A 24,053-nucleotide genomic window follows, 5' to 3' on the forward strand; every position below is an offset into this window, starting at 1 on the left:
TATAAATCAAACTCTGGCTTTAGTTACTCTGTAAATCAAACTCTGGCTTTAGTTACTCTATAAATCAAACTGGCTTTAGTTACTCTACAAATCAAACTCTGGCTTTAGTTATTCTACAAATCAAACTCTGGCTTTAATTACTCTACAAATCAAACTCTGGCTTTTATTTCTCTGTAAATCAAACTCTGGCTTTAGTTACTCTATAAATCAAACTGGCTTTAGTTACTCTACAAATCAAACTCTGACTTTAGTTACTCTACAAATCAAACTCTGGCTTCAGTTACTCTACAAATCAAACTCTGGCTTTAGTTACTCTACAATTCAAACTCTGGCTTCAGTTACTCTATAAATCAAACTCTCGCTTTATTTACTCTACAAATCAAACTCTAGCTTTAGTTACTCTACAAATCAAACTCTGGCTTTAGTTACTCTACAAATCAAACTCTGGCTTTAATTTCTCTGTAAATCAAACTCTGGCTTTAGTTACTCTACAAATCAAACTCTGGCTTTAGTTACTCTACAAATCAAACTCTGGCTTTAGTTACTTTGTAAATTAAACTCTGACTTTAGTTACTCTACAAATCAAACTCTGGCTTTAATTACTCTGTAAATCAAACTCTGACTTTAGTTACTCTACAAATAAAACTCTGGCTTTAGTAACTCTATAAATCAAACTCTGACTTTAGTTACTCTGTAAATCAAACTCTGACTTTAGTTACTCTACAAAAAAAACTCTGGCTTTAGTTATTCTACAAATCAAACTCTGGCTTTAATTACTCTACAAATCAAACTCTGACTTTAGTAACTCTATAAATCAAACTCTGGCTTTAGTTACTCTACAAATCAAACTCTGGCTTTAGTTACTCTACAAATCAAACTCTGACTTTAGTTACTCTGTAAATCAAACTCTGACTTTAGTTACTGTAAATCAAACTCTGACTTTAGTTACTCTGTAAATCAAACTCTGGCTTTGGGAACTCTATAAATCAACCTGGATTTAGTTACTCTACAAATCAAACTCTGGCTTTAGTTACTCTGTAAATCAAACTCTAGCTTTTATTATTCTGTAAATCAAACTCTGGCTTTAGTAACTCTACAAATCCAACCCTGGCTTTAGTTACTCTGTAAATCAAACTCTGGCTTTAGTTACTCTACAAATCAAACTCTGGCTTTAATTACTCTGTAAATCAAACTCTGGCTTTAGTTACTCTACAAATCAAACTCTGGCTTTAGTTACTCTACAAATCAAACTCTGGCTTTAGTTACTCTACAAATCAAACTCTGGCTTCAGTTACTCTACAAATCAAACTCTGGCTTTAGTTACTCTGTAAATCAAACTCTGGCTTTAGTTACTCTACAAATCAAACTCTGGCTTTAATTACTCTGTAAATCAAACTCTGGCTTTAGTTACTCTACAAATCAAACTCTGACTTTAGTTACTCTGTAAATCAAACTCTGACTTTAGTTACTCTGTAAATCAAACTCTAACTTTAGTTACTCTGTAAATCAAACTCTGACTGTAGTTACTCTGTAAATCAAACTCTGGCTTTAGTTACTCTACAAATCAAACTCTGGCTTTAATAACTCTGTAAATCAAACTCTGGCTTTTATTATTCTGTAAATAAAACTCTGGCTTTAGTTACTCTACAGATCTAACTCTGACTTTAGTTACTCTGTAAATCAAACTCTGACTTTAGTTACTCTGTAAATCAAACTCTGACTTTAGTTACTTTGTAAATCAAACTCTGACTTTAGTTTCTCTACAAATCAAACTCTGGCTTTAATTACTCTGTAAATCAAACTCTGACTTTAGTTACTCTACAAATAAAACTCTGGCTTTAGTTACTCTATAAATCAAACTCTGACTTTAGTTACTCTGTAAATCAAACTCTGACTTTAGTTACTCTACAAATAAAACTCTGGCTTTAGTTATTCTACAAATCAAACTCTGGCTTTAATTACTCTACAAATCAAACTCTGGCTTTAGTTACTCTGTAAATCAAACTCTGGCTTTAGTTACTCTATAAATCAAACTGGCTTTAGTTACTCTACAAATCAAACTCTGGCTTTAGTTATTCTACAAATCAAACTCTGGCTTTAATTACTCTACAAATCAAACTCTGGCTTTTATTTCTCTGTAAATCAAACTCTGGCTTTAGTTACTCTACAAATCAAACTCTGGCTTTAGTTACTCTACAAATCAAACTCTGACTTTAGTTACTCTACAAATCAAACTCTGGCTTTAGTTACTCTACAAATCAAACTCTGGCTTTAGTTACTCTACAAATCAAACTCTGGCTTTAGTTACTCTACAAATCAAACTCTGGCTTTAGTTACTCTGTAAATCAAACTCTGGCTTTAGTTACTCTACAAATCAAACTCTGGCTTTAGTTACTCTACAAATCAAACTCTGGCTTTAATTACTCTGTAAATCAAACTCTGGCTTTAGTTACTCTACAAATCAAACTCTGACTTTAGTTACTCTGTAAATCAAACTCTAACTTTAGTTACTCTGTAAATCAAACTCTGACTGTAGTTACTCTGTAAATCAAACTCTGGCTTTAGTTACTCTACAAATCAAACTCTGGCTTTAATAACTCTGTAAATCAAACTCTGGCTTTTATTATTCTGTAAATAAAACTCTGGCTTTAGTTACTCTACAGATCTAACTCTGACTTTAGTTACTCTGTAAATCAAACTCTGGCTTTAGTTACTCTGTAAATCAAACTCTGACTTTAGTTACTCTACAAATCAAACTCTGGCTTTAGTTACTCTACAAATCAAACTCTGGCTTTAGTTACTCTGTAAATCAAACTCTAGCTTTTATTATTCTGTAAATCAAACTCTGGCTTTAGTTAATCTACAAATAAAACTCTCGCTTGAGTTACTCTACAAATCAAACTCTGGCTTTAATAACTCTGTAAATCAAACTCTGGCTTTAGTTACTCTGTAAATCAAACTCTGGCATTAGTTACTCTGTAAATCAAACTCTGACTTTAGTTAGTCTATAAATCAAACTCTGGCTTTAGTTACTCTGTAAATCAAACTCTGGCTTTAGTTACTCTATAAATCAAACTCTGGCTTTAGTTACTCTATAAATCAAACTCTGACTTTAGTTACTCTACAAATCAAACTCTGGCTTTAGTTACTCTACAAATCAAACTCTGGCTTTAGTTAGTCTGTAAATCAAACTCTGGCTTTAGTTACTCTACAAATCAAACTCTGGCTTTAGTTACTCTACAAATCAAACTCTGGCTTTAGTTACTCTGTAAATCAAACTCTGGCTTTAGTTACTGTACAAATCAAACTCTTGCTTTGGTTACTCTACAAATCAAACTCTGGCTTTAATTACTCTGTAAATCAAACTCTGGCTTGAGTTACTCTACAAATCAAACTGTGGCTTTAGTTACTCTACAAATCAAACTCTGGCTTTAGTTACTCTACAAATCAAACTCTGGCTTCAGTTACTCTACAAATCAAACTCTGGCTTTAGTTACTCTGTAAATCAAACTCTGGCTTTAGTTACTCTACAAATCAAACTCTGGCTTTAATTACTCTGTAAATGAAACTCTGGCTTTAGTTACTCTACAAATCAAACTCTGGCTTTAGTTACTCTACAAATCAAACTCTGGCTTTAGTTACTCTGTAAATCAAACTCTAGCTTTTATTATTCTGTAAATCAAACTCTGGCTTTAGTTACTCTACAAATAAAACTCTCGCTTGAGTTACTCTACAAATCAAACTCTGGCTTTAATTTCCCCGTAAATCAAACTCTGGCTTTAGTTACTCTACAAATCAAACTCTGGCTTTAGTTAGTCTGTAAATCAAACTCTGGCTTTAGTTACTCTACAAATCAAACTCTGGCTTTAGTTACTCTGTAAATCAAACTCTGGCTTTAGTTACTCTACAAATCAAACTCTGGCTTTAGTTACTCTGTAAATCAAACTCTGGCTTTAGTTACTCTGTAAATCAAACTCTGGCTTTTATTATTCTGTAAATCAAACTCTGGCTTTAGTTACTCTACAAATCAAACTCTGGCTTTAGTTACTCTACAAATCAAACTCTGGCTTTAATTACTCTGTAAATCAAACTCTGGCTTTAGTTACTCTACAAATCAAACTCTGGCTTTAGTTACTCTGTAAATCAAACTCTGGCTTTAGTTACTCTACAAATCAAACTCTGGCTTTAGTTACTCTGTAAATCAGACTCTGGCTTTAGTTACTCTGTAAATCAAACTCTGGCTTTTATTATTCTGTGAATCAAACTCTGGCTTTAGTAACTCTACAAATCAAACTCTGGCTTTGGTTACTCTACAAATCAAACTCTGGCTTTAGTTACTCAGTAAATCAAACTCTTGCTTTAGTTACTCTGTAAATCAAACTCTGACTTTTGTTACTCTACAAATCAAACTCTGGCTTTGGTTACTCTACAAATCAAACTCTGGCTTTAATTACTCTGTAAATCAAACTCTGACTTTTGTTACTCTACAAATCAAACTCTTGCTTTGGTTACTCTACAAATCAAACTCTGGCTTTAATTACTCTGTAAATCAAACTCTGGCTTGAGTTACTCTACAAATCAAACTGTGGCTTTAGTTACTCTACAAATCAAACTCTGACTTTAGTTACTCTACAAATCAAACTCTGGCTTCAGTTACTCTACAGATCAAACTCTGGCTTTAGTTACTTTACAATTCAAACTCTCGCTTTAGTTACTCTATAAATCAAACTCTCGCTTTAGTTACTCTACAAATCAAACTCTGGCTTTAGTAACTTTGTAAATCAAACTCTGGCTTTAGTTACTCTACAAATCAAACTCTGGCTTTAGTTACTCTACAAATTAAACTCTGGCTTTAGTTACTCTACAAATCAAACTCTGGCTTTAGTTACTCTACAAATCAAACTCTGGCTTTAGTTACTCTGTAAATCAAACTCTGGCTTTTATTATTCTGTAAATCAAACTCTGGCTTTAGTTACTCTACAAATAAAACTCTCGCTTGAGTTACTCTACAAATCAAACTCTGGCTTTACTTTCCCCGTAAATCAAACTCTGGCTTTAGTTACTCTACAAATCAAACTCTGGCTTTAGTTACTCTGTAAATCAAACTCTAGCTTTTATTATTCTGTAAATCAAACTCTGGCTTTAGTTACTCTACAAATAAAACTCTCGCTTGAGTTACTCTACAAATCAAACTCTGGCTTTAATTTCCCCGTAAATCAAACTCTGACTTTCGTTACTCTACAAATCAATCTCTGGCTTTAGTTACTCTGTAAATCAAACTCTGACTTTAGTTACTCTTTAAATCAAACTCTGGCTTTGGTAACTCTATGATTCAAACTGGCTTGAGTTACTCTACAAATCAAAATCTGGCTTTAGTTACTCTATAAATTAAACTCTGGCTTTGGTAACTCTGTAAATCAAACTCTGACTTTAGTTACTCTAAAAATCAAACTCTGGCTGTAGTTACTCTGTAAATCAAACTCTGGCTTTATTTACTCTACAAATCAAACTCTAGCTTTAGTTACTCTGTAAATCAAACTCTGACTTTATTTACTCTACAAATCAAACTCTGACTTTAGTTACTCTACAAATCAAACTCTGGCTTTAGTTACTCTGTAAATTACACTCTGGCTTTTATTATTCTGTAAATCAAACTCTGGCTTTAGTTACTCTGTAAATCAAACTCTGGCTTTAGTTACTCTACAAATCAAACTCTGGCTTTAATTACTCTACAAATCAAACTCTGGCTTTAGTTACTCTACAAATCAAACTCTGGCTTTAGTAACTCTATAAATCAAACTCTGGCTTTAATTACTCTGTGAATCAAACTCTGGCTTTAGTTACTCTACAAATCAAACTCTGGCTTTAGTTACTCTACAAATCAAACTCTGGCTTTAGTTACTCTGTAAATCAAACTCTGGCTTTAGTTACTCTGTAAATCAAACTCTGACTTTAGTTACTTTGTAAATCAAACTCTGACTTTAGTTACTCTACAAATCAAACTCTGGCTTTAGTTACTCTGTAAATCAAACTCTGACTTTAGTTACTCTACAAATAAAACTCTGGCTTTAGTAACTCTATAAATCAAACTCTGACTTAAGTTACTCTGTAAATCAAACTCTGACTTTAGTTACTCTACAAATAAAACTCTGGCTTTAGTTATTCTACAAATCAAACTCTGGCTTTAATTACTCTACAAATCAAACTCTGGCTTTTATTACTCTGTAAATCAAACTCTGGCTTTAGTTACTCTATAAATCAAACTGGCTTTAGTTACTCTACAAATCAAACTCTGGCTTTAGTTATTCTACAAATCAAACTCTGGCTTTAATTACTCTACAAATCAAACTCTGGCTTTTATTTCTCTGTAAATCAAACTCTGGCTTTAGTTACTCTATAAATCAAACTGGCTTTAGTTACTCTACAAATCAAACTCTGACTTTAGTTACTCTTCAAATCAAACTCTGGCTTCAGTTACTCTATAAATCAAACTCTGACTTTAGTTACTCTACAATTCAAACTCTGGCTTCAGTTACTCTATAAATCAAACTCTCGCTTTAGTTACTCTACAAATCAAACTCTGGCTTTAGTAACTCTGTAAATCAAACTCTGGCTTTAGTTACTCTATAAATCAAACTCTGACTTTAGTTACTCTACAAATCAAAATCTGGCTAGAGTGACTCTGTAAATCAAACTCTGGCTTTAATTACTCTACAAATCAAACTCTGGCTTTTATTTCTCTGTAAATCAAACTCTGGCTTTAGTTACTCTACAAATCAAACTCTGGCTTTAGTTACTCTACAAATCAAACTCTGGCTTTAGTTACTCTTTAAATCAAACTCTGGCTTTAATTACTCTGTGAATCAAACTCTGGCTTTAGTTACTCTACAAATCAAACTCTGGCTTTAGTTACTCTACAAATCAAACTCTGGCTTTTGTTACTCTGTAAATCAAACTCTGGCTTTAGTTACTCTGTAAATCAAACTCTGACTTTAGTTACTTTGTAAATTAAACTCTGACTTTAGTTACTCTATAAATCAAATTCTGGCTTTAATTACTCTGTAAATCAAACTCTGACTTTAGTTACTCTACAAATAAAACTCTGGCTTTAGTAACTCTATAAATCAAACTCTGACTTTAGTTACTATGTAAATCAAACTCTGGCTTTAGTTACTCTACAAATCAAACTCTGGCTTTAGTTACTCTACAAATCAAACTCTGGCTTTTGTTACTCTGTAAATCAAACTCTGGCTTTAGTTACTCTGTAAATCAAACTCTGACTTTAGTTACTTTGTAAATTAAACTCTGACTTTAGTTACTCTACAAATCAAACTCTGGCTTTAATTACTCTGTAAATCAAACTCTGACTTTAGTTACTCTACAAATAAAACTCTGGCTTTAGTAACTCTATAAATCAAACTCTGACTTTAGTTACTCTGTAAATCAAACTCTGACTTTAGTTACTCTACAAAAAAAACTCTGGCTTTAGTTATTCTACAAATCAAACTCTGGCTTTAATTACTCTACAAATCAAACTCTGACTTTAGTAACTCTATAAATCAAACTCTGGCTTTAGTTACTCTACAAATCAAACTCTGGCTTTAGTTACTCTACAAATCAAACTCTGACTTTAGTTACTCTGTAAATCAAACTCTGACTTTAGTTACTGTAAATCAAACTCTGACTTTAGTTACTCTGTAAATCAAACTCTGGCTTTGGGAACTCTATAAATCAACCTGGATTTAGTTACTCTACAAATCAAACTCTGGCTTTAGTTACTGTACAAATCAAACTCTGGCTTTAGTTACTCTTTAAATCAAACTCTGACTTTGGTTACTCTACAAATCAATCTCTGGCTTTAGTTACTCTGTAAATCAAACTCTGACTTTAGTTACTCTACAAATAAAACTCTGGCTTTAGTAACTCTATAAATCAAACTCTGACTTTAGTTACTCTGTAAATCAAACTCTGACTTTAGTTACTCTACAAACAAAACTCTGGCTTTAGTTATTCTACAAATCAAACTCTGGCTTTAATTACTCTACAAATCAAACTCTGACTTTAGTAACTCTATAAATCAAACTCTGGCTTTAGTTACTCTACAAATCAAACTCTGGCTTTAGTTACTCTACAAATCAAACTCTGACTTTAGTTACTCTGTAAATCAAACTCTGACTTTAGTTACTGTAAATCAAACTCTGACTTTAGTTACTCTGTAAATCAAACTCTGGCTTTGGGAACTCTATAAATCAACCTGGATTTAGTTACTCTACAAATCAAACTCTGGCTTTAGTTACTCTGTAAATAAAACTCTGACTTTAGTTACTGTACAAATCAAACTCTGGCTTTAGTTACTCTTTAAATCAAACTCTGACTTTCGTTACTCTACAAATCAATCTCTGGCTTTAGTTACTCTGTAAATCAAACTCTGACTTTAGTTACTCTTTAAATCAAACTCTGGCTTTGGTAACTCTATGATTCAAACTGGCTTGAGTTACTCTACAAATCAAAATCTGGCTTTAGTTACTCTATAAATTAAACTCTGGCTTTGGTAACTCTGTAAATCAAACTCTGACTTTAGTTACTCTAAAAATCAAACTCTGGCTGTAGTTACTCTGTAAATCAAACTCTGGCTTTATTTACTCTACAAATCAAACTCTAGCTTTAGTTACTCTGTAAATCAAACTCTGACTTTATTTACTCTGTAAATCAAACTCTGGCTTTAGTTACTCTATAAATCAAACTCTGGATTTAGTTACTCTATAAATCAAACTCTGGCTTTAGTTAATCTATAAATCAAACTCTGACTTTAGTTACTCTATAAATCAAACTCTGGCTTTAGGTACTCTTTAAATCAAACTCTGGCTTTAGTTACTCTAAAAATCAAACTCTGGCTTTAGTTACTCTATAAATCAAACTCTGGCTTTAGTTACTCTATAAATCAAACTCTGGCTTTAGTTACTCTATAAATCAAACTCTGGCTTTAGTTACTCTATAAATCAAACTCTGACTTTAGTTACTCTATAAATCAAACTCTGGCTTTAGTTACTCTATAAATCAAACTCTGACTTTAGTTACTCTATAAATCAAACTCTGGCTTTAGTTACTCTATAAATCAAACTCTGGCTTTAGTTATTCTACAAATCAAACTCTGGCTTTAATTACTCTACAAATCAAACTCTGACTTTAGTAACTCTATAAATCAAACTCTGGCTTTAGTTACTCTACAAATCAAACTCTGGCTTTAGTTACTCTACAAATCAAACTCTGACTTTAGTTACTCTGTAAATCAAACTCTGACTTTAGTTACTGTAAATCAAACTCTGACTTTAGTTACTCTGTAAATCAAACTCTGGCTTTGGGAACTCTATAAATCAACCTGGATGTAGTTACTCTACAAATCAAACTCTGGCTTTAGTTACTCTGTAAATAAAACTCTGACTTTAGTTACTGTACAAATCAAACTCTGGCTTTAGTTACTCTTTAAATCAAACTCTGACTTTCGTTACTCTACAAATCAATCTCTGGCTTTAGTTACTCTACAAATCAAAATCTGGCTTTAGTTACTCTATAAATTAAACTCTGGCTTTGGTAACTCTGTAAATCAAACTCTGACTTTAGTTACTCTAAAAATCAAACTCTGGCTGTAGTTACTCTGTAAATCAAACTCTGGCTTTATTTACTCTACAAATCAAACTCTACCTTTAGTTACTCTGTAAATCAAACTCTGGCTTTATTTACTCTACAAATCAAACTCTGGCTTTAGTTACTTTGTAAATCAAACTCTGACTTTATTTACTCTACAAATCAAACTCTGGCTTTAGTTACTCTGTAAATCAAACTCTGGCTCTAGTAACTCTGTAAATCAAACTCTGGATTTAGTTACTCTACAAATCAAACTCTGGCTTTAGTTACTCTATGAATCAAACTCTGACTTTAGTTACTTTATAAATCAAACTCTGGCTTTAGTTACTCTATAAATCAAACTCTGGCTTTAGTTAATCTATAAATCAAACTCTGGCTTTAGTTACTCTATAAATCAAACTCTGGCTTCAGTTACTCTACAAATCAAACTCTGGCTTTAGTTACTCTATATATCAAACTCTGACTTTTGTTACTCTATAAATCAAACTCTGGCTTTTGTTACTCTATAAATCAAACTCTGGCTCTAGTAACTCTGCAAATCAAACTCTGACTTTAGTTACTCTATAAATCAAACTCTGGCTTTAGTTACTCTATAAATCAAACTCTGGCTTTTGTTACTCTATAAATCAAACTCTGGCTCTAGTAACTCTGTAAATCAAACTCTGGCTTTAGTTACTCTATAAATCAAACTCTAGCTCTGGTAACTCTGTAAATCAAACTCTGGCTTTAGTTACTCTATAAATCAAACTCTGGCTCTAGTAACTTTGTAAATCAAACTCTGACTTTAGTGACTCTATAAATCAAACTCTGACTTTATTTACTCTACAAATCAAACTCTGACTTTAGTTACTCTATAAATCAAACTCTGGCTCTAGTTACTCTATAAATCAAACTCTGGCTTTAGTTACTCTATAAATCAAACTCTGGGTTCAGTTACTCTCTTAATCAAACTCTGACTTTGGTTACTCCAAAAATCAAACTCTGGCTCTAGTAACTCTATAAATCAAACTCTGGATTTAGTTACTCTACAAATCAAACTCTGGCTTTAGTTACTCAATGAATCAAACTCTGACTTTAGTTTATAAATCAAACTCTGGCTTTAGTTACTCTATAAATCAAACTCTGGCTTTAGTTACATTATAAATCAAACTCTGGGTTCAGTTACTCTCTAAATCAAACTCTGACTTTAGTTACTCTATAAATCAAACTCTGGCTCTAGTTACTTTGTAAATTAAACTCTGGCTTTAGTTACTCTATAAATCAAACTCTGGCTTTAGTTACTCTACAAATCAAACTCTGGCTTTAGTTACTCTATAAATCAAACTCTGGCTCTAGTAACTCTGTAAATCAAACTCTGACTTTAGTTACTCTATAAATCAAACTCTGGCTTTAGTTACTCTATAAATCAAACTCTGGCTTTTGTTACTCTATAAATCAGACTCTGGCTCTAGTAACTCTGTAAATCAAACTCTGGCTTTAGTTACTCTATAAATCAAACTCTGGCTTTAGTTACTCTGTAAATCAAACTCTGGCTTTAGTTACTCTATAAATCAAACTCTGGCTCTAGTAACTCTGTAAATCAAACTCTGGATTTAGTTACTCTATAAATCAAACTCTGGCTTTAGTTACTCAATGAATCAAACTCTGACTTTAGTTACTTTATAAATCAAACTCTGGCTTTAGTTACTCTATAAATCAAACTCTGGCTTTAGTTACTCTATAAATCAAACTCTGGCTTTTGTTACTCTACAAATCAAACTCTGGCTTTAGTTACTCTATAAATCAAACTCTGGCTTTAATTACTCTGTGAATCAAACTCTGGCTTTAGTTACTCTACAAATCAAACTCTGGCTTTAGTTACTCTACAAATCAAACTCTGGCTTTAGTTACTCTGTAAATCAAACTCTGGCTTTAGTTACTCTGTAAATCAAACTCTGACTTTAGTTACTCTGTAAATCAAACTCTGACTTTAGTTACTCTACAAATCAAACTCTGGCTTTAGTTACTCTGTAAATCAAACTCTGACTTTAGTTACTCTACAAATAAAACTCTGGCTTTAGTAACTCTATAAATCAAACTCTGACTTAAGTTACTCTGTAAATCAAACTCTGACTTTAGTTACTCTACAAATAAAACTCTGGCTTTAGTTATTCTACAAATCAAACTCTGGCTTTAATTACTCTACAAATCAAACTCTGGCTTTTATTACTCTGTAAATCAAACTCTGGCTTTAGTTACTCTATAAATCAAACTGGCTTTAGTTACTCTACAAATCAAACTCTGGCTTTAGTTATTCTACAAATCAAACTCTGGCTTTAATTACTCTACAAATCAAACTCTGGCTTTTATTTCTCTGTAAATCAAACTCTGGCTTTAGTTACTCTATAAATCAAACTGGCTTTAGTTACTCTACAAATCAAACTCTGACTTAAGTTACTCTTCAAATCAAACTCTGGCTTCAGTTACTCTATAAATCAAACTCTGACTTTAGTTACTCTACAATTCAAACTCTGGCTTCAGTTACTCTATAAATCAAACTCTCGCTTAGTTACTCTACAAATCAAACTCTGGCTTTAGTAACTCTGTAAATCAAACTCTGGCTTTAGTTACTCTATAAATCAAACTCTGACTTTAGTTACTCTACAAATCAAAATCTGGCTAGAGTGACTCTGTAAATCAAACTCTGGCTTTAATTACTCTACAAATCAAACTCTGGCTTTTATTTCTCTGTAAATCAAACTCTGGCTTTAGTTACTCTACAAATCAAACTCTGGCTTTAGTTACTCTACAAATCAAACTCTGGCTTTAGTTACTCTACAAATCAAACTCTGGCTTTAGTTACTCTTTAAATCAAACTCTGGCTTTAATTACTCTGTGAATCAAACTCTGGCTTTAGTTACTCTACAAATCAAACTCTGGCTTTAGTTACTCTACAAATCAAACTCTGGCTTTTGTTACTCTGTAAATCAAACTCTGGCTTTAGTTACTCTGTAAATCAAACTCTGACTTTAGTTACTTTGTAAATTAAACTCTGACTTTAGTTACTCTATAAATCAAATTCTGGCTTTAATTACTCTGTAAATCAAACTCTGACTTTAGTTACTCTACAAATAAAACTCTGGCTTTAGTAACTCTATAAATCAAACTCTGACTTTAGTTACTATGTAAATCAAACTCTGGCTTTAGTTACTCTACAAATCAAACTCTGGCTTTAGTTACTCTACAAATCAAACTCTGGCTTTTGTTACTCTGTAAATCAAACTCTGGCTTTAGTTACTCTGTAAATCAAACTCTGACTTTAGTTACTTTGTAAATTAAACTCTGACTTTAGTTACTCTACAAATCAAACTCTGGCTTTAATTACTCTGTAAATCAAACTCTGACTTTAGTTACTCTACAAATAAAACTCTGGCTTTAGTAACTCTATAAATCAAACTCTGACTTTAGTTACTCTGTAAATCAAACTCTGACTTTAGTTACTCTACAAAAAAAACTCTGGCTTTAGTTATTCTACAAATCAAACTCTGGTTTAATTACTCTACAAATCAAACTCTGACTTTAGTAACTCTATAAATCAAACTCTGGCTTTAGTTACTCTACAAATCAAACTCTGGCTTTAGTTACTCTACAAATCAAACTCTGACTTTAGTTACTCTGTAAATCAAACTCTGACTTTAGTTACTGTAAATCAAACTCTGACTTTAGTTACTCTGTAAATCAAACTCTGGCTTTGGGAACTCTATAAATCAACCTGGATTTAGTTACTCTACAAATCAAACTCTGGCTTTAGTTACTCTGTAAATAAAACTCTGACTTTAGTTACTGTACAAATCAAACTCTGGCTTTAGTTACTCTTTAAATCAAACTCTGACTTTCGTTACTCTACAAATCAATCTCTGGCTTTAGTTACTCTGTAAATCAAACTCTGACTTTAGTTACTCTTTAAATCAAACTCTGGCTTTGGTAACTCTATGATTCAAACTGGCTTGAGTTACTCTACAAATCAAAATCTGGCTTTAGTTACTCTATAAATTAAACTCTGGCTTTGGTAACTCTGTAAATCAAACTCTGACTTTAGTTACTCTAAAAATCAAACTCTGGCTGTAGTTACTCTGTAAATCAAACTCTGGCTTTATTTACTCTACAAATCAAACTCTAGCTTTAGTTACTCTGTAAATCAAACTCTGACTTTATTTACTCTACAAATCAAACTCTGGCTTTAGTTACTTTGTAAATCAAACTCTGACTTTATTTACTCTACAAATCAAACTCTGGCTTTAGTTACTCTGTAAATCAAACTCTGACTTTAGTTACTCTATAAATCAAACTCTGGCTTCAGTAACTCTTTAAATCAAACTCTGGCTTTAGTTACTCTACAAATCAAACTCTGATTTTAGTTACTCTATAAATCAAACTCTGGCTTTAGTTACTCTATAAATCAAACTCTGACTTTAGTTACTCTTTAAATCAAACTCTGGCTTTAGTTACTCTGTAAATCAAACTCTGACTTTAGTTACTCTATGAATCAAACTCTGGCTTTAGTAACTCTACAAATCAAACTCTGACTTTAGTTACTCTGTAAATCAAACTCTGACTTTAGTTACTCTACAAAAAAAACTCTGGCTTTAGTTATTCTACAAATCAAACTCTGGCTTTAATTACTCTACAAATCAAACTCTGACTTTAGTAACTCTATAAATCAAACTCTGGCTTTAGTTACTCTACAAATCAAACTCTGGCTTTAGTTACTCTACAAATCAAACTCTGACTTTAGTTACTCTGTAAATCAAACTCTGACTTTAGTTACTGTAAATCAAACTCTGACTTTAGTTACTCTGTAAATCAAACTCTGGCTTTGGGAACTCTATAAATCAACCTGGATGTAGTTACTCTACAAATCAAACTCTGGCTTTCGTTACTCTGTAAATAAAACTCTGACTTTAGTTACTGTACAAATCAAACTCTGGCTTTAGTTACTCTTTAAATCAAACTCTGACTTTCGTTACTCTACAAATCAATCTCTGGCTTTAGTTACTCTACAAATCAAAATCTGGCTTTAGTTACTCTATAAATTAAACTCTGGCTTTGGTAACTCTGTAAATCAAACTCTGACTTTAGTTACTCTAAAAATCAAACTCTGGCTGTAGTTACTCTGTAAATCAAACTCTGGCTTTATTTACTCTACAAATCAAACTCTAGCTTTAGTTACTCTGTAAATCAAACTCTGGCTTTATTTACTCTACAAATCAAACTCTGGCTTTAGTTACTTTGTAAATCAAACTCTGACTTTATTTACTCTACAAATCAAACTCTGGCTTTAGTTACTCTGTAAATCAAACTCTGGCTCTAGTAACTCTGTAAATCAAACTCTGGATTTAGTTACTCTACAAATCAAACTCTGGCTTTAGTTACTCTATGAATCAAACTCTGACTTTAGTTACTTTATAAATCAAACTCTGGCTTTAGTTACTCTATAAATCAAACTCTGGCTTTAGTTAATCTATAAATCAAACTCTGGCTTTAGTTACTCTATAAATCAAACTCTGGCTTCAGTTACTCTACAAATCAAACTCTGGCTTTAGTTACTCTATATATCAAACTCTGACTTTTGTTACTCTATAAATCAAACTCTGGCTTTTGTTACTCTATAAATCAAACTCTGGCTCTAGTAACTCTGCAAATCAAACTCTGACTTTAGTTACTCTATAAATCAAACTCTGGCTTTAGTTACTCTATAAATCAAACTCTGGCTTTTGTTACTCTATAAATCAAACTCTGGCTCTAGTAACTCTGTAAATCAAACTCTGGCTTTAGTTACTCTATAAATCAAACTCTAGCTCTGGTAACTCTGTAAATCAAACTCTGGCTTTAGTTACTCTATAAATCAAACTCTGGCTCTAGTAACTTTGTAAATCAAACTCTGACTTTAGTGACTCTATAAATCAAACTCTGACTTTATTTACTCTACAAATCAAACTCTGACTTTAGTTACTCTATAAATCAAACTCTGGCTCTAGTTACTCTATAAATCAAACTCTGGCTTTAGTTACTCTATAAATCAAACTCTGGGTTCAGTTACTCTCTTAATCAAACTCTGACTTTGGTTACTCCAAAAATCAAACTCTGGCTCTAGTAACTCTATAAATCAAACTCTGGATTTAGTTACTCTACAAATCAAACTCTGGCTTTAGTTACTCAATGAATCAAACTCTGACTTTAGTTACTTTATAAATCAAACTCTGGCTTTAGTTACTCTATAAATCAAACTCTGGCTTTAGTTACATTATAAATCAAACTCTGGGTTCAGTTACTCTCTAAATCAAACTCTGACTTTAGTTACTCTATAAATCAAACTCTGGCTCTAGTTACTTTGTAAATTAAACTCTGGCTTTAGTTACTCTATAAATCAAACTCTGGCTTTAGTTACTCTATAAATCAAACTCTGGCTTTAGTTACTCTGTAAATCAAACTCTGGCTTTAGTTACTCTATAAATCAAACTCTGACTTTAGTTACTCTATAAATCAAACTCTGGCTTTAGTTACTCTATAAATCAAACTCTGGCTTTAGTTACTCTATAAATCAGACTCTGGCTCTAGTAACTCTGTAAATCAAACTCTGGCTTTAGTTACTCTATAAATCAAACTCTGGCTTTAGTTACTCTGTAAATCAAACTCTGGCTTTAGTTACTCTATAAATCAAACTCTGGCTCTAGTAACTCTGTAAATCAAACTCTGGATTTAGTTACTCTATAAATCAAACTCTGGCTTTAGTTACTCAATGAATCAAACTCTGACTTTAGTTACTTTATAAATCAAACTCTGGCTTTAGTTACTCTATAAATCAAACTCTGGCTTTAGTTACTCTATAAATCAAACTCTGGCTTTAGTTACTCTATAAATCAAACTCTGGCTTTAGTTACTCTATAAATCAAACTCTGGCTTCAGTTATTCTACAAATCAAACTCTGGCTTTAGTTACTCTATAAATCAAACTCTGACTTTTGTTACTCTATAAATCAAACTCTGGCTTTTGTTACTCTATGAATCAAACTCTGGCTCTAGTAACTCTGCAAATCAAACTCTGACTTTAGTTACTCTATAAATCAAACTCTGGCTTTAGTTACTCTATAAATCAAACTCTGGCTTTTGTTACTCTATAAATCAAACTCTGGCTCTAGTAACTCTGTAAATCAAACTCTGGCTTTAGTTACTCTATAAATCAAACTCTAGCTCTAGTAACTCTGTAAATCAAACTCTGGCTTTAGTTACTCTATAAATCAAACTCTGGCTCTAGTAACCTTGTAAATCAAACTCTGTCTTTTGTTACTCTATAAATCAAACTCTGGCTTTAATTACTCTATAAATCAAACTCTGGCTTTAGTAACTCTGTAAATCAAACTCTGGCTTTAGTTACTCTATAAATCAAACTCTTGCTCTAGTAACCTTGTAAATCAAACTCTGTCTTTTGTTACTCTATAAATCAAACTCTGGCTTTAATTACTCTATAAATCAAACTCTGGCTCTAGTAACTCTGTAAATCAAACTCTGGATTTAGTTACTCTACAAATCAAACTCTGGCTTTAGTTACTCTATGAATCAAACTCTGACTTTAGTTACTTTATAAATCAAACTCTGGCTTTAGTTACTCTATAAATCAAACTCTGGCTTTAGTTAATCTATAAATCAAACTCTGGCTTTAGTTACTCTACAAATCAAACTCTGGCTTCAGTTACTCTACAAATCAAACTCTGGCTTTAGTTACTCTATATATCAAACTCTGACTTTTGTTACTCTATAAATCAAACTCTGGCTTTTGTTACTCTATAAATCAAACTCTGGCTCTAGTAACTCTGCAAATCAAACTCTGACTTTAGTTACTCTATAAATCAAACTCTGGCTTTAGTTACTCTATAAATCAAACTCTGGCTTTTGTTACTCTATAAATCAAACTCTGGCTCTAGTAACTCTGTAAATCAAACTCTGGCTTTAGTTACTCTATAAATCAAACTCTAGCTCTGGTAACTCTGTAAATCAAACTCTGGCTTTAGTTACTCTATAAATCAAACTCTGGCTCTAGTAACTTTCTAAATCAAACTCTGACTTTAGTGACTCTATAAATCAAACTCTGACTTTATTTACTCTACAAATCAAACTCTGACTTTAGTTACTCTATAAATCAAACTCTGGCTCTAGTTACTCTATAAATCAAACTCTGGCTTTAGTTACTCTATAAATCAAACTCTGGGTTCAGTTACTCTCTTAATCAAACTCTGACTTTGGTTACTCCAAAAATCAAACTCTGGCTCTAGTAACTCTATAAATCAAACTCTGGATTTAGTTACTCTACAAATCAAACTCTGGCTTTAGTTACTCAATGAATCAAACTCTGACTTTAGTTACTTTATAAATCAAACTCTGGCTTTAGTTACTCTATAAATCAAACTCTGGCTTTAGTTACATTATAAATCAAACTCTGGGTTCAGTTACTCTCTAAATCAAACTCTGACTTTAGTTACTCTATAAATCAAACTCTGGCTCTAGTTACTTTGTAAATTAAACTCTGGCTTTAGTTACTCTATAAATCAAACTCTGGCTTTAGTTACTCTACAAATCAAACTCTGGCTTTAGTTACTCTATAAATCAAACTCTGGCTCTAGTAACTCTGTAAATCAAACTCTGACTTTAGTTACTCTATAAATCAAACTCTGGCTTTAGTTACTCTATAAATCAAACTCTGGCTTTTGTTACTCTATAAATCAGACTCTGGCTCTAGTAACTCTGTAAATCAAACTCTGGCTTTAGTTACTCTATAAATCAAACTCTGGCTTTAGTTACTCTGTAAATCAAACTCTGGCTTTAGTTACTCTATAAATCAAACTCTGGCTCTAGTAACTCTGTAAATCAAACTCTGGATTTAGTTACTCTATAAATCAAACTCTGGCTTTAGTTACTCAATGAATCAAACTCTGACTTTAGTTACTTTATAAATCAAACTCTGGCTTTAGTTACTCTATAAATCAAACTCTGGCTTTAGTTACTCTATAAATCAAACTCTGGCTTTTGTTACTCTATAAATCAAACTCTGGCTTTAGTTACTCTATAAATCAAACTCTGGCTTCAGTTATTCTACAAATCAAACTCTGGCTTTAGTTACTCTATAAATCAAACTCTGACTTTTGTTACTCTATAAATCAAACTCTGGCTTTTGTTACTCTATGAATCAAACTCTGGCTCTAGTAACTCTGCAAATCAAACTCTGACTTTAGTTACTCTATAAATCAAACTCTGGCTTTAGTTACTCTATAAATCAAACTCTGGCTTTTGTTACTCTATAAATCAAACTCTGGCTCTAGTAACTCTGTAAATCAAACTCTGGCTTTAGTTACTCTATAAATCAAACTCTAGCTCTAGTAACTCTGTAAATCAAACTCTGGCTTTAGTTACTCTATAAATCAAACTCTGGCTCTAGTAACCTTGTAAATCAAACTCTGTCTTTTGTTACTCTATAAATCAAACTCTGGCTTTAATTACTCTATAAATCAAACTCTGGCTTTAGTAACTCTGTAAATCAAACTCTGGCTTTAGTTACTCTATAAATCAAACTCTTGCTCTAGTAACCTTGTAAATCAAACTCTGTCTTTTGTTACTCTATAAATCAAACTCTGGCTTTAATTACTCTACAAATCAAACTCTGGCTTTAGTAACTCTGTAAATCAAACTCTGGCTTTAATTACTCTATAAATCAAACTCTGGCTTTAGTAACTCTGTAAATCAAACTCTGGATTTAGTTACTCTATAAATCAAACTCTGGCTTTAGTTACTCAATGAATCAAACTCTGACTTTAGTTACTTTATAAATCAAACTCTGGCTTTGATTCTATAAATCAAACTCTGGCTTTAGTTACTCTATAAATCAAACTCTGGCTTTTGTTACTCTATAAATCAAACTCTGGCTTTAGTTACTCTATAAATCAAACTCTGGCTTCAGTTATTCTACAAATCAAACTCTGGCTTTAGTTACTCTATAAATCAAACTCTGACTTTTGTTACTCTATAAATCAAACTCTGGCTTTTGTTACTCTATGAATCAAACTCTGGCTCTAGTAACTCTGCAAATCAAACTCTGACTTTAGTTACTCTATAAATCAAACTCTGGCTTTAGTTACTCTATAAATCAAACTCTGGCTTTTTTTACTCTATAAATCAAACTCTGGCTCTAGTAACTCTGTAAATCAAACTCTGGCTTTAGTTACTCTATAAATCAAACTCTAGCTCTAGTAACTCTGTAAATCAAACTCTGGCTTTAGTTACTCTATAAATCAAACTCTGGCTCTAGTAACCTTGTAAATCAAACTCTGTCTTTTGTTACTCTATAAATCAAACTCTGGCTTTAGTTACTCTATAAATCAAACTCTGGCTCTAGTAACTCTGTAAATCAAACTCTGGCTTTAGTTACTCTATAAATCAAACTCTGGGTTTAGTTACTCTGAGTTGGCTGGTAAAATGATTCCTGAAATGTTGTATAGATGGATCTTGGTGGTGTACAGATTTATGGGTGGTTGGTGTTCTGTCAGTTCCACTCCTCTGATCAGCGTCTCTTCTCCTCAGGATTTATGAGATTCTCCTCTCAGAAATATCATCTCCACACACGCATTCCAATAATTCTGCTAATCCTCGCAGCTCCTCACAGACAGGGTGCTGGGTGTGCAGGCAGGAATAAACAGACTAATCTGCTGTCAGGCTTTAACATAAAGGAGGAGCTCTGCATTAAACCACCAGAGAGAGATTATATGTCTGTTTGCAGGTCTGTGAAAGTGTGTATATGACGGTGTCGGTGTGTGGTTGTCATGCAGCAGGAAGTCTTTCATAATTAACAGAGACCTAAGCTTTTTAGAGCAGGCATGGCCGTTTGAGCAGCATTTTCACTCCTCCTTCGGTTCCACAGTCAAACCAGAGTTAATTAAGTTAAACACAAAGATACACAGTTTAATTTCATTAGATTTATAGAGTAACTAGAGCCAGAGTTTGATTTATATAGTAAATAAAGCCAGAGTTTGATTCATAGAGTAACTAAAGCCAGAGTTTGATTTAAAGAGTAACTAAAGCCAGAGTTTGATTCAAAGAGTAACTAAAGCCAGAGTTTGATTTATAGAGTAACTAAAGCCAGAGTTTGATTTATAGAGTAACTAAAGCCAGAGTTTGATTCATAGAGTAACTGAAGCCAGAGTTTGATTCATAGAGTAACTAAAGCCAGAGTTTGATTTATAGAGTAAATAAAGCCAGAGTTTGATTCATAGAGTAACTAAAGCCAGAGTTTGATTTAAAGAGTAACTAAAGCCAGAGTTTGATTTGTAGAGTAACTAAAGCCAGATTTTGATTTGTAGAGTAACTAAAGCCAGAGTTTGATTTAAAGAGTAACTAAAGTCAGAGTTTGATTTGTAGAGTAACTAAAGCCAGAGTTTGATTTGTAGAGTAACTAAAGTCAGAGTTTGATTTGTAGAGTAACTAAAGCCAGAGTTTGATTTAAAGAGTTACTAAAGCCAGAGTTTGATTCATAGAGTAACTAAAGTCAGAGTTTGATTTATAGAGTAACTAAAGCCAGAGTTTGATTTATAGAGTAACTAAAGCCAGAGTTTGATTCATAGAGTAACTGAAGCCAGAGTTTGATTCATAGAGTAACTAAAGCCAGAGTTTGATTTATAGAGTAACTAAAGCCAGAGTTTGATTTAAAGAGTAACTAAAGCCAGAGTTTGATTTGTAGAGTAACTAAAGCCAGATTTTGATTTGTAGAGTAACTAAAGCCAGAGTTTGATTTAAAGAGTAACTAAAGTCAGAGTTTGATTTGTAGAGTAACTAAAGCCAGAGTTTGATTTGTAGAGTAACTAAAGTCAGAGTTTGATTTGTAGAGTAACTAAAGCCAGAGTTTGATTTAAAGAGTTACTAAAGCCAGAGTTTGATTCATAGAGTAACTAAAGTCAGAGTTTGATTTACAGAGTAACTAAAGCCAGAGTTTGATTTAAAGAGTAACTAAAGTCAGAGTTTGATTTATAGAGTAACTAAAGCCAGAGTTTGATTTATAGAGTAACTAAAATCAGAGTTTGATTTGTAGAGTAACTAAAGCCAGAGTTTGATTTAAAGAGTTACTGAAGCCAGAGTTTGATTTGTAGAGTAACTAAAGTCAGAGTTTGATTTATAAAATAACTAAAGCCAGAGTTTGATTCACAGAGTAACTAAAGCCAGAGTTTGATTTATAGAGTAACTAAAGCCAGAGTTTGATTTATAGAGTAACTAAAGCCAGAGTTTGATTTATAGAGTAACTAAAGCCAGAGTTTGATTTGTAGAGTAACTTAAGTCAGAGTTTGTTTTAGAAAATAACTAAAGCCAGAGTTTGATTCACAGAGTAACTAAAGCCAGAGTTTGATTTATAGAGTAACTAAAGCCAGAGTTTGATTTGTAGAGTAACTAAAGTCAGAGATTGATTTATAGAGTAACTAAAGTCAGAGTTTGATTTATAGAGTAACTAAAGCCAGAGTTTGATTTATAGAGTAACTAAAGTCAGAGTTTGATTTATAGAGTAACTAAAGTCAGAGTTTGATTTATAGAGTAACTAAAGCCAGAGTTTGATTTGTAGAGTAACTAAAGTCAGAGTTTGATTTATAAAATAACTAAAGCCAGAGTTTGATTCACAGAGTAACTAAAGCCAGAGTTTGATTTATAGAGTAACTAAAGCCAGAGTTTGATTTGTAGAGTAACTAAAGTCAGAGATTGATTTATAGAGTAACTAAAGTCAGAGTTTGATTTATAGAGTAACTAAAGCCAGAGTTTGATTTGTAGAGTAACTAAAGTCAGAGATTGATTTATAGAGTAACTAAAGTCAGAGTTTGATTTATAGAGTAACTAAAGCCAGAGTTTGATTTGTAGAGTAACTAAAGTCAGAGTTTGATTTATAAAATAACTAAAGCCAGAGTTTGATTCACAGAGTAACTAAAGCCAGAGTTTGATTTATAGAGTAACTAAAGCCAGAGTTTGATTTGTAGAGTAACTAAAGTCAGAGATTGATTTATAGAGTAACTAAAGTCAGAGTTTGATTCACAGAGTAACTAAAGCCAGAGTTTGATTTATAGAGTAACTAAAGCCAGAGTTTGATTTGTAGAGTAACTAAAGTCAGAGTTTGATTTATAGAGTAACTAAAGCCAGAGTTTGATTTTTTAGAGTGACTAAAGATGATGTTGCCCACAGGGTTGGTGTGATGATGATGATGATGATGATGATGATGAAGACAGGGTTTGTGTGATGATGATGATGATGATGAAGATGAAGACAGGGTTGATGTGATGATGATGATGAAGATGAAGACAGGGTAGTGTGATGATGATGATGATGAAGACAGGGGTAGTGTGATGATGATGATGATGATGATGAAGACAGGGTTGGTGTGATGATGATGATGATGATGATGATGACAGGGGTAGTGTGATGATGATGATGATGAAGACAGGGGTAGTGTGATGATGATGAAGATGAAGACAGGGGTAGTGTGATGATGATGAAGATGAAGACAGGGTTGGTGTGATGATGATGATGATGAAGACAGGGGTAGTGTGATGATGATGAAGATGAAGACAGGGTTGGTGTGATGATGATGATGATGATGAAGATGAAGACAGGGTTGGTGTGATGATGATGATGATGAAGACAGGGGTAGTGTGATGATGATGATGATGAAGACAGGGGTAGTGTGATGATGATGAAGATGAAGACAGGGTTGGTGTGATGATGATGATGATGAAGACAGGGGTAGTGTGATGATGATGATGATGAAGACAGGGGTAGTGTGATGATGATGATGATGATGAAGATGAAGACAGGGTTGGTGTGATGATGATGATGATGATGATGATGATGATGAAGACAGGGGTAGTGTGATGATGATGATGATGATGAAGATGAAGACAGGGTTGGTGTGATGATGATGATGATGATGATGATGATGATGATGATGAAGACAGGGGTAGTGCGATTATGATGATGATGATTATGATGATGATGATGATGAAGAGGTCTGATGGTTTCTGTCTTGCCTGTCCTCCAGCTGATGAAGACTAGGATGTGGAGGATCTCTGAGACTCCAGCCAGGATCCAGGGACCGCTGTTGTGGATCAGCCAGACCTCAGTACTGACACTCCTGAAGCTTCCTTCATCACGGCCCTGAGCCGGCGCCCACACAGACCCTCCTCTTCCTCTCTGACATCTTCTACGTGTGATCAGTCCTGACAGACCCTGATGGAGCCGTGACGCCAACACCTGTACATACTGCCACGTTTCTACCATCACAGCACCGGGGGGGCAGCACTGTTTCCTGGTAGCCTCAGACTTACCCAGCAGGTCCTGACCATGTCCCAGCAGGTC

At 33.0% G+C, this 24,053-nt stretch overlaps 1 protein-coding gene across 3 annotated transcripts in view; it reads left to right on the forward strand.

Annotated features, from left to right (window-relative positions):
* LOC121515135 (kelch-like protein 25) overlaps positions 1 to 24,047 on the forward strand; it is a 65,729-nt gene extending 41,682 nt beyond the window's left edge. For 2 of the 3 annotated variants that reach the window (XM_041795754.1, XM_041795756.1), the window contains one exon: positions 23,737 to 23,864. Coding sequence is in view for 1 of the 3 variants with exons in the window: in XM_041795757.1 (XP_041651691.1) it covers positions 23,737 to 23,856 (120 nt within the window). In the remaining 2 variants the exon portion in view is untranslated. Of the gene's footprint in view, positions 1 to 23,736 lie in introns of all 3 variants that reach the window. The other variant, XM_041795757.1, reaches the window with a different exon arrangement.
* Positions 24,048 to 24,053: the final 6 nt, after the last annotated feature.

This window comes from Cheilinus undulatus, linkage group 9, assembly GCF_018320785.1.
Source record: "Cheilinus undulatus linkage group 9, ASM1832078v1, whole genome shotgun sequence".
Classification (NCBI taxonomy): Eukaryota; Metazoa; Chordata; class Actinopteri; order Labriformes; family Labridae; genus Cheilinus; species Cheilinus undulatus.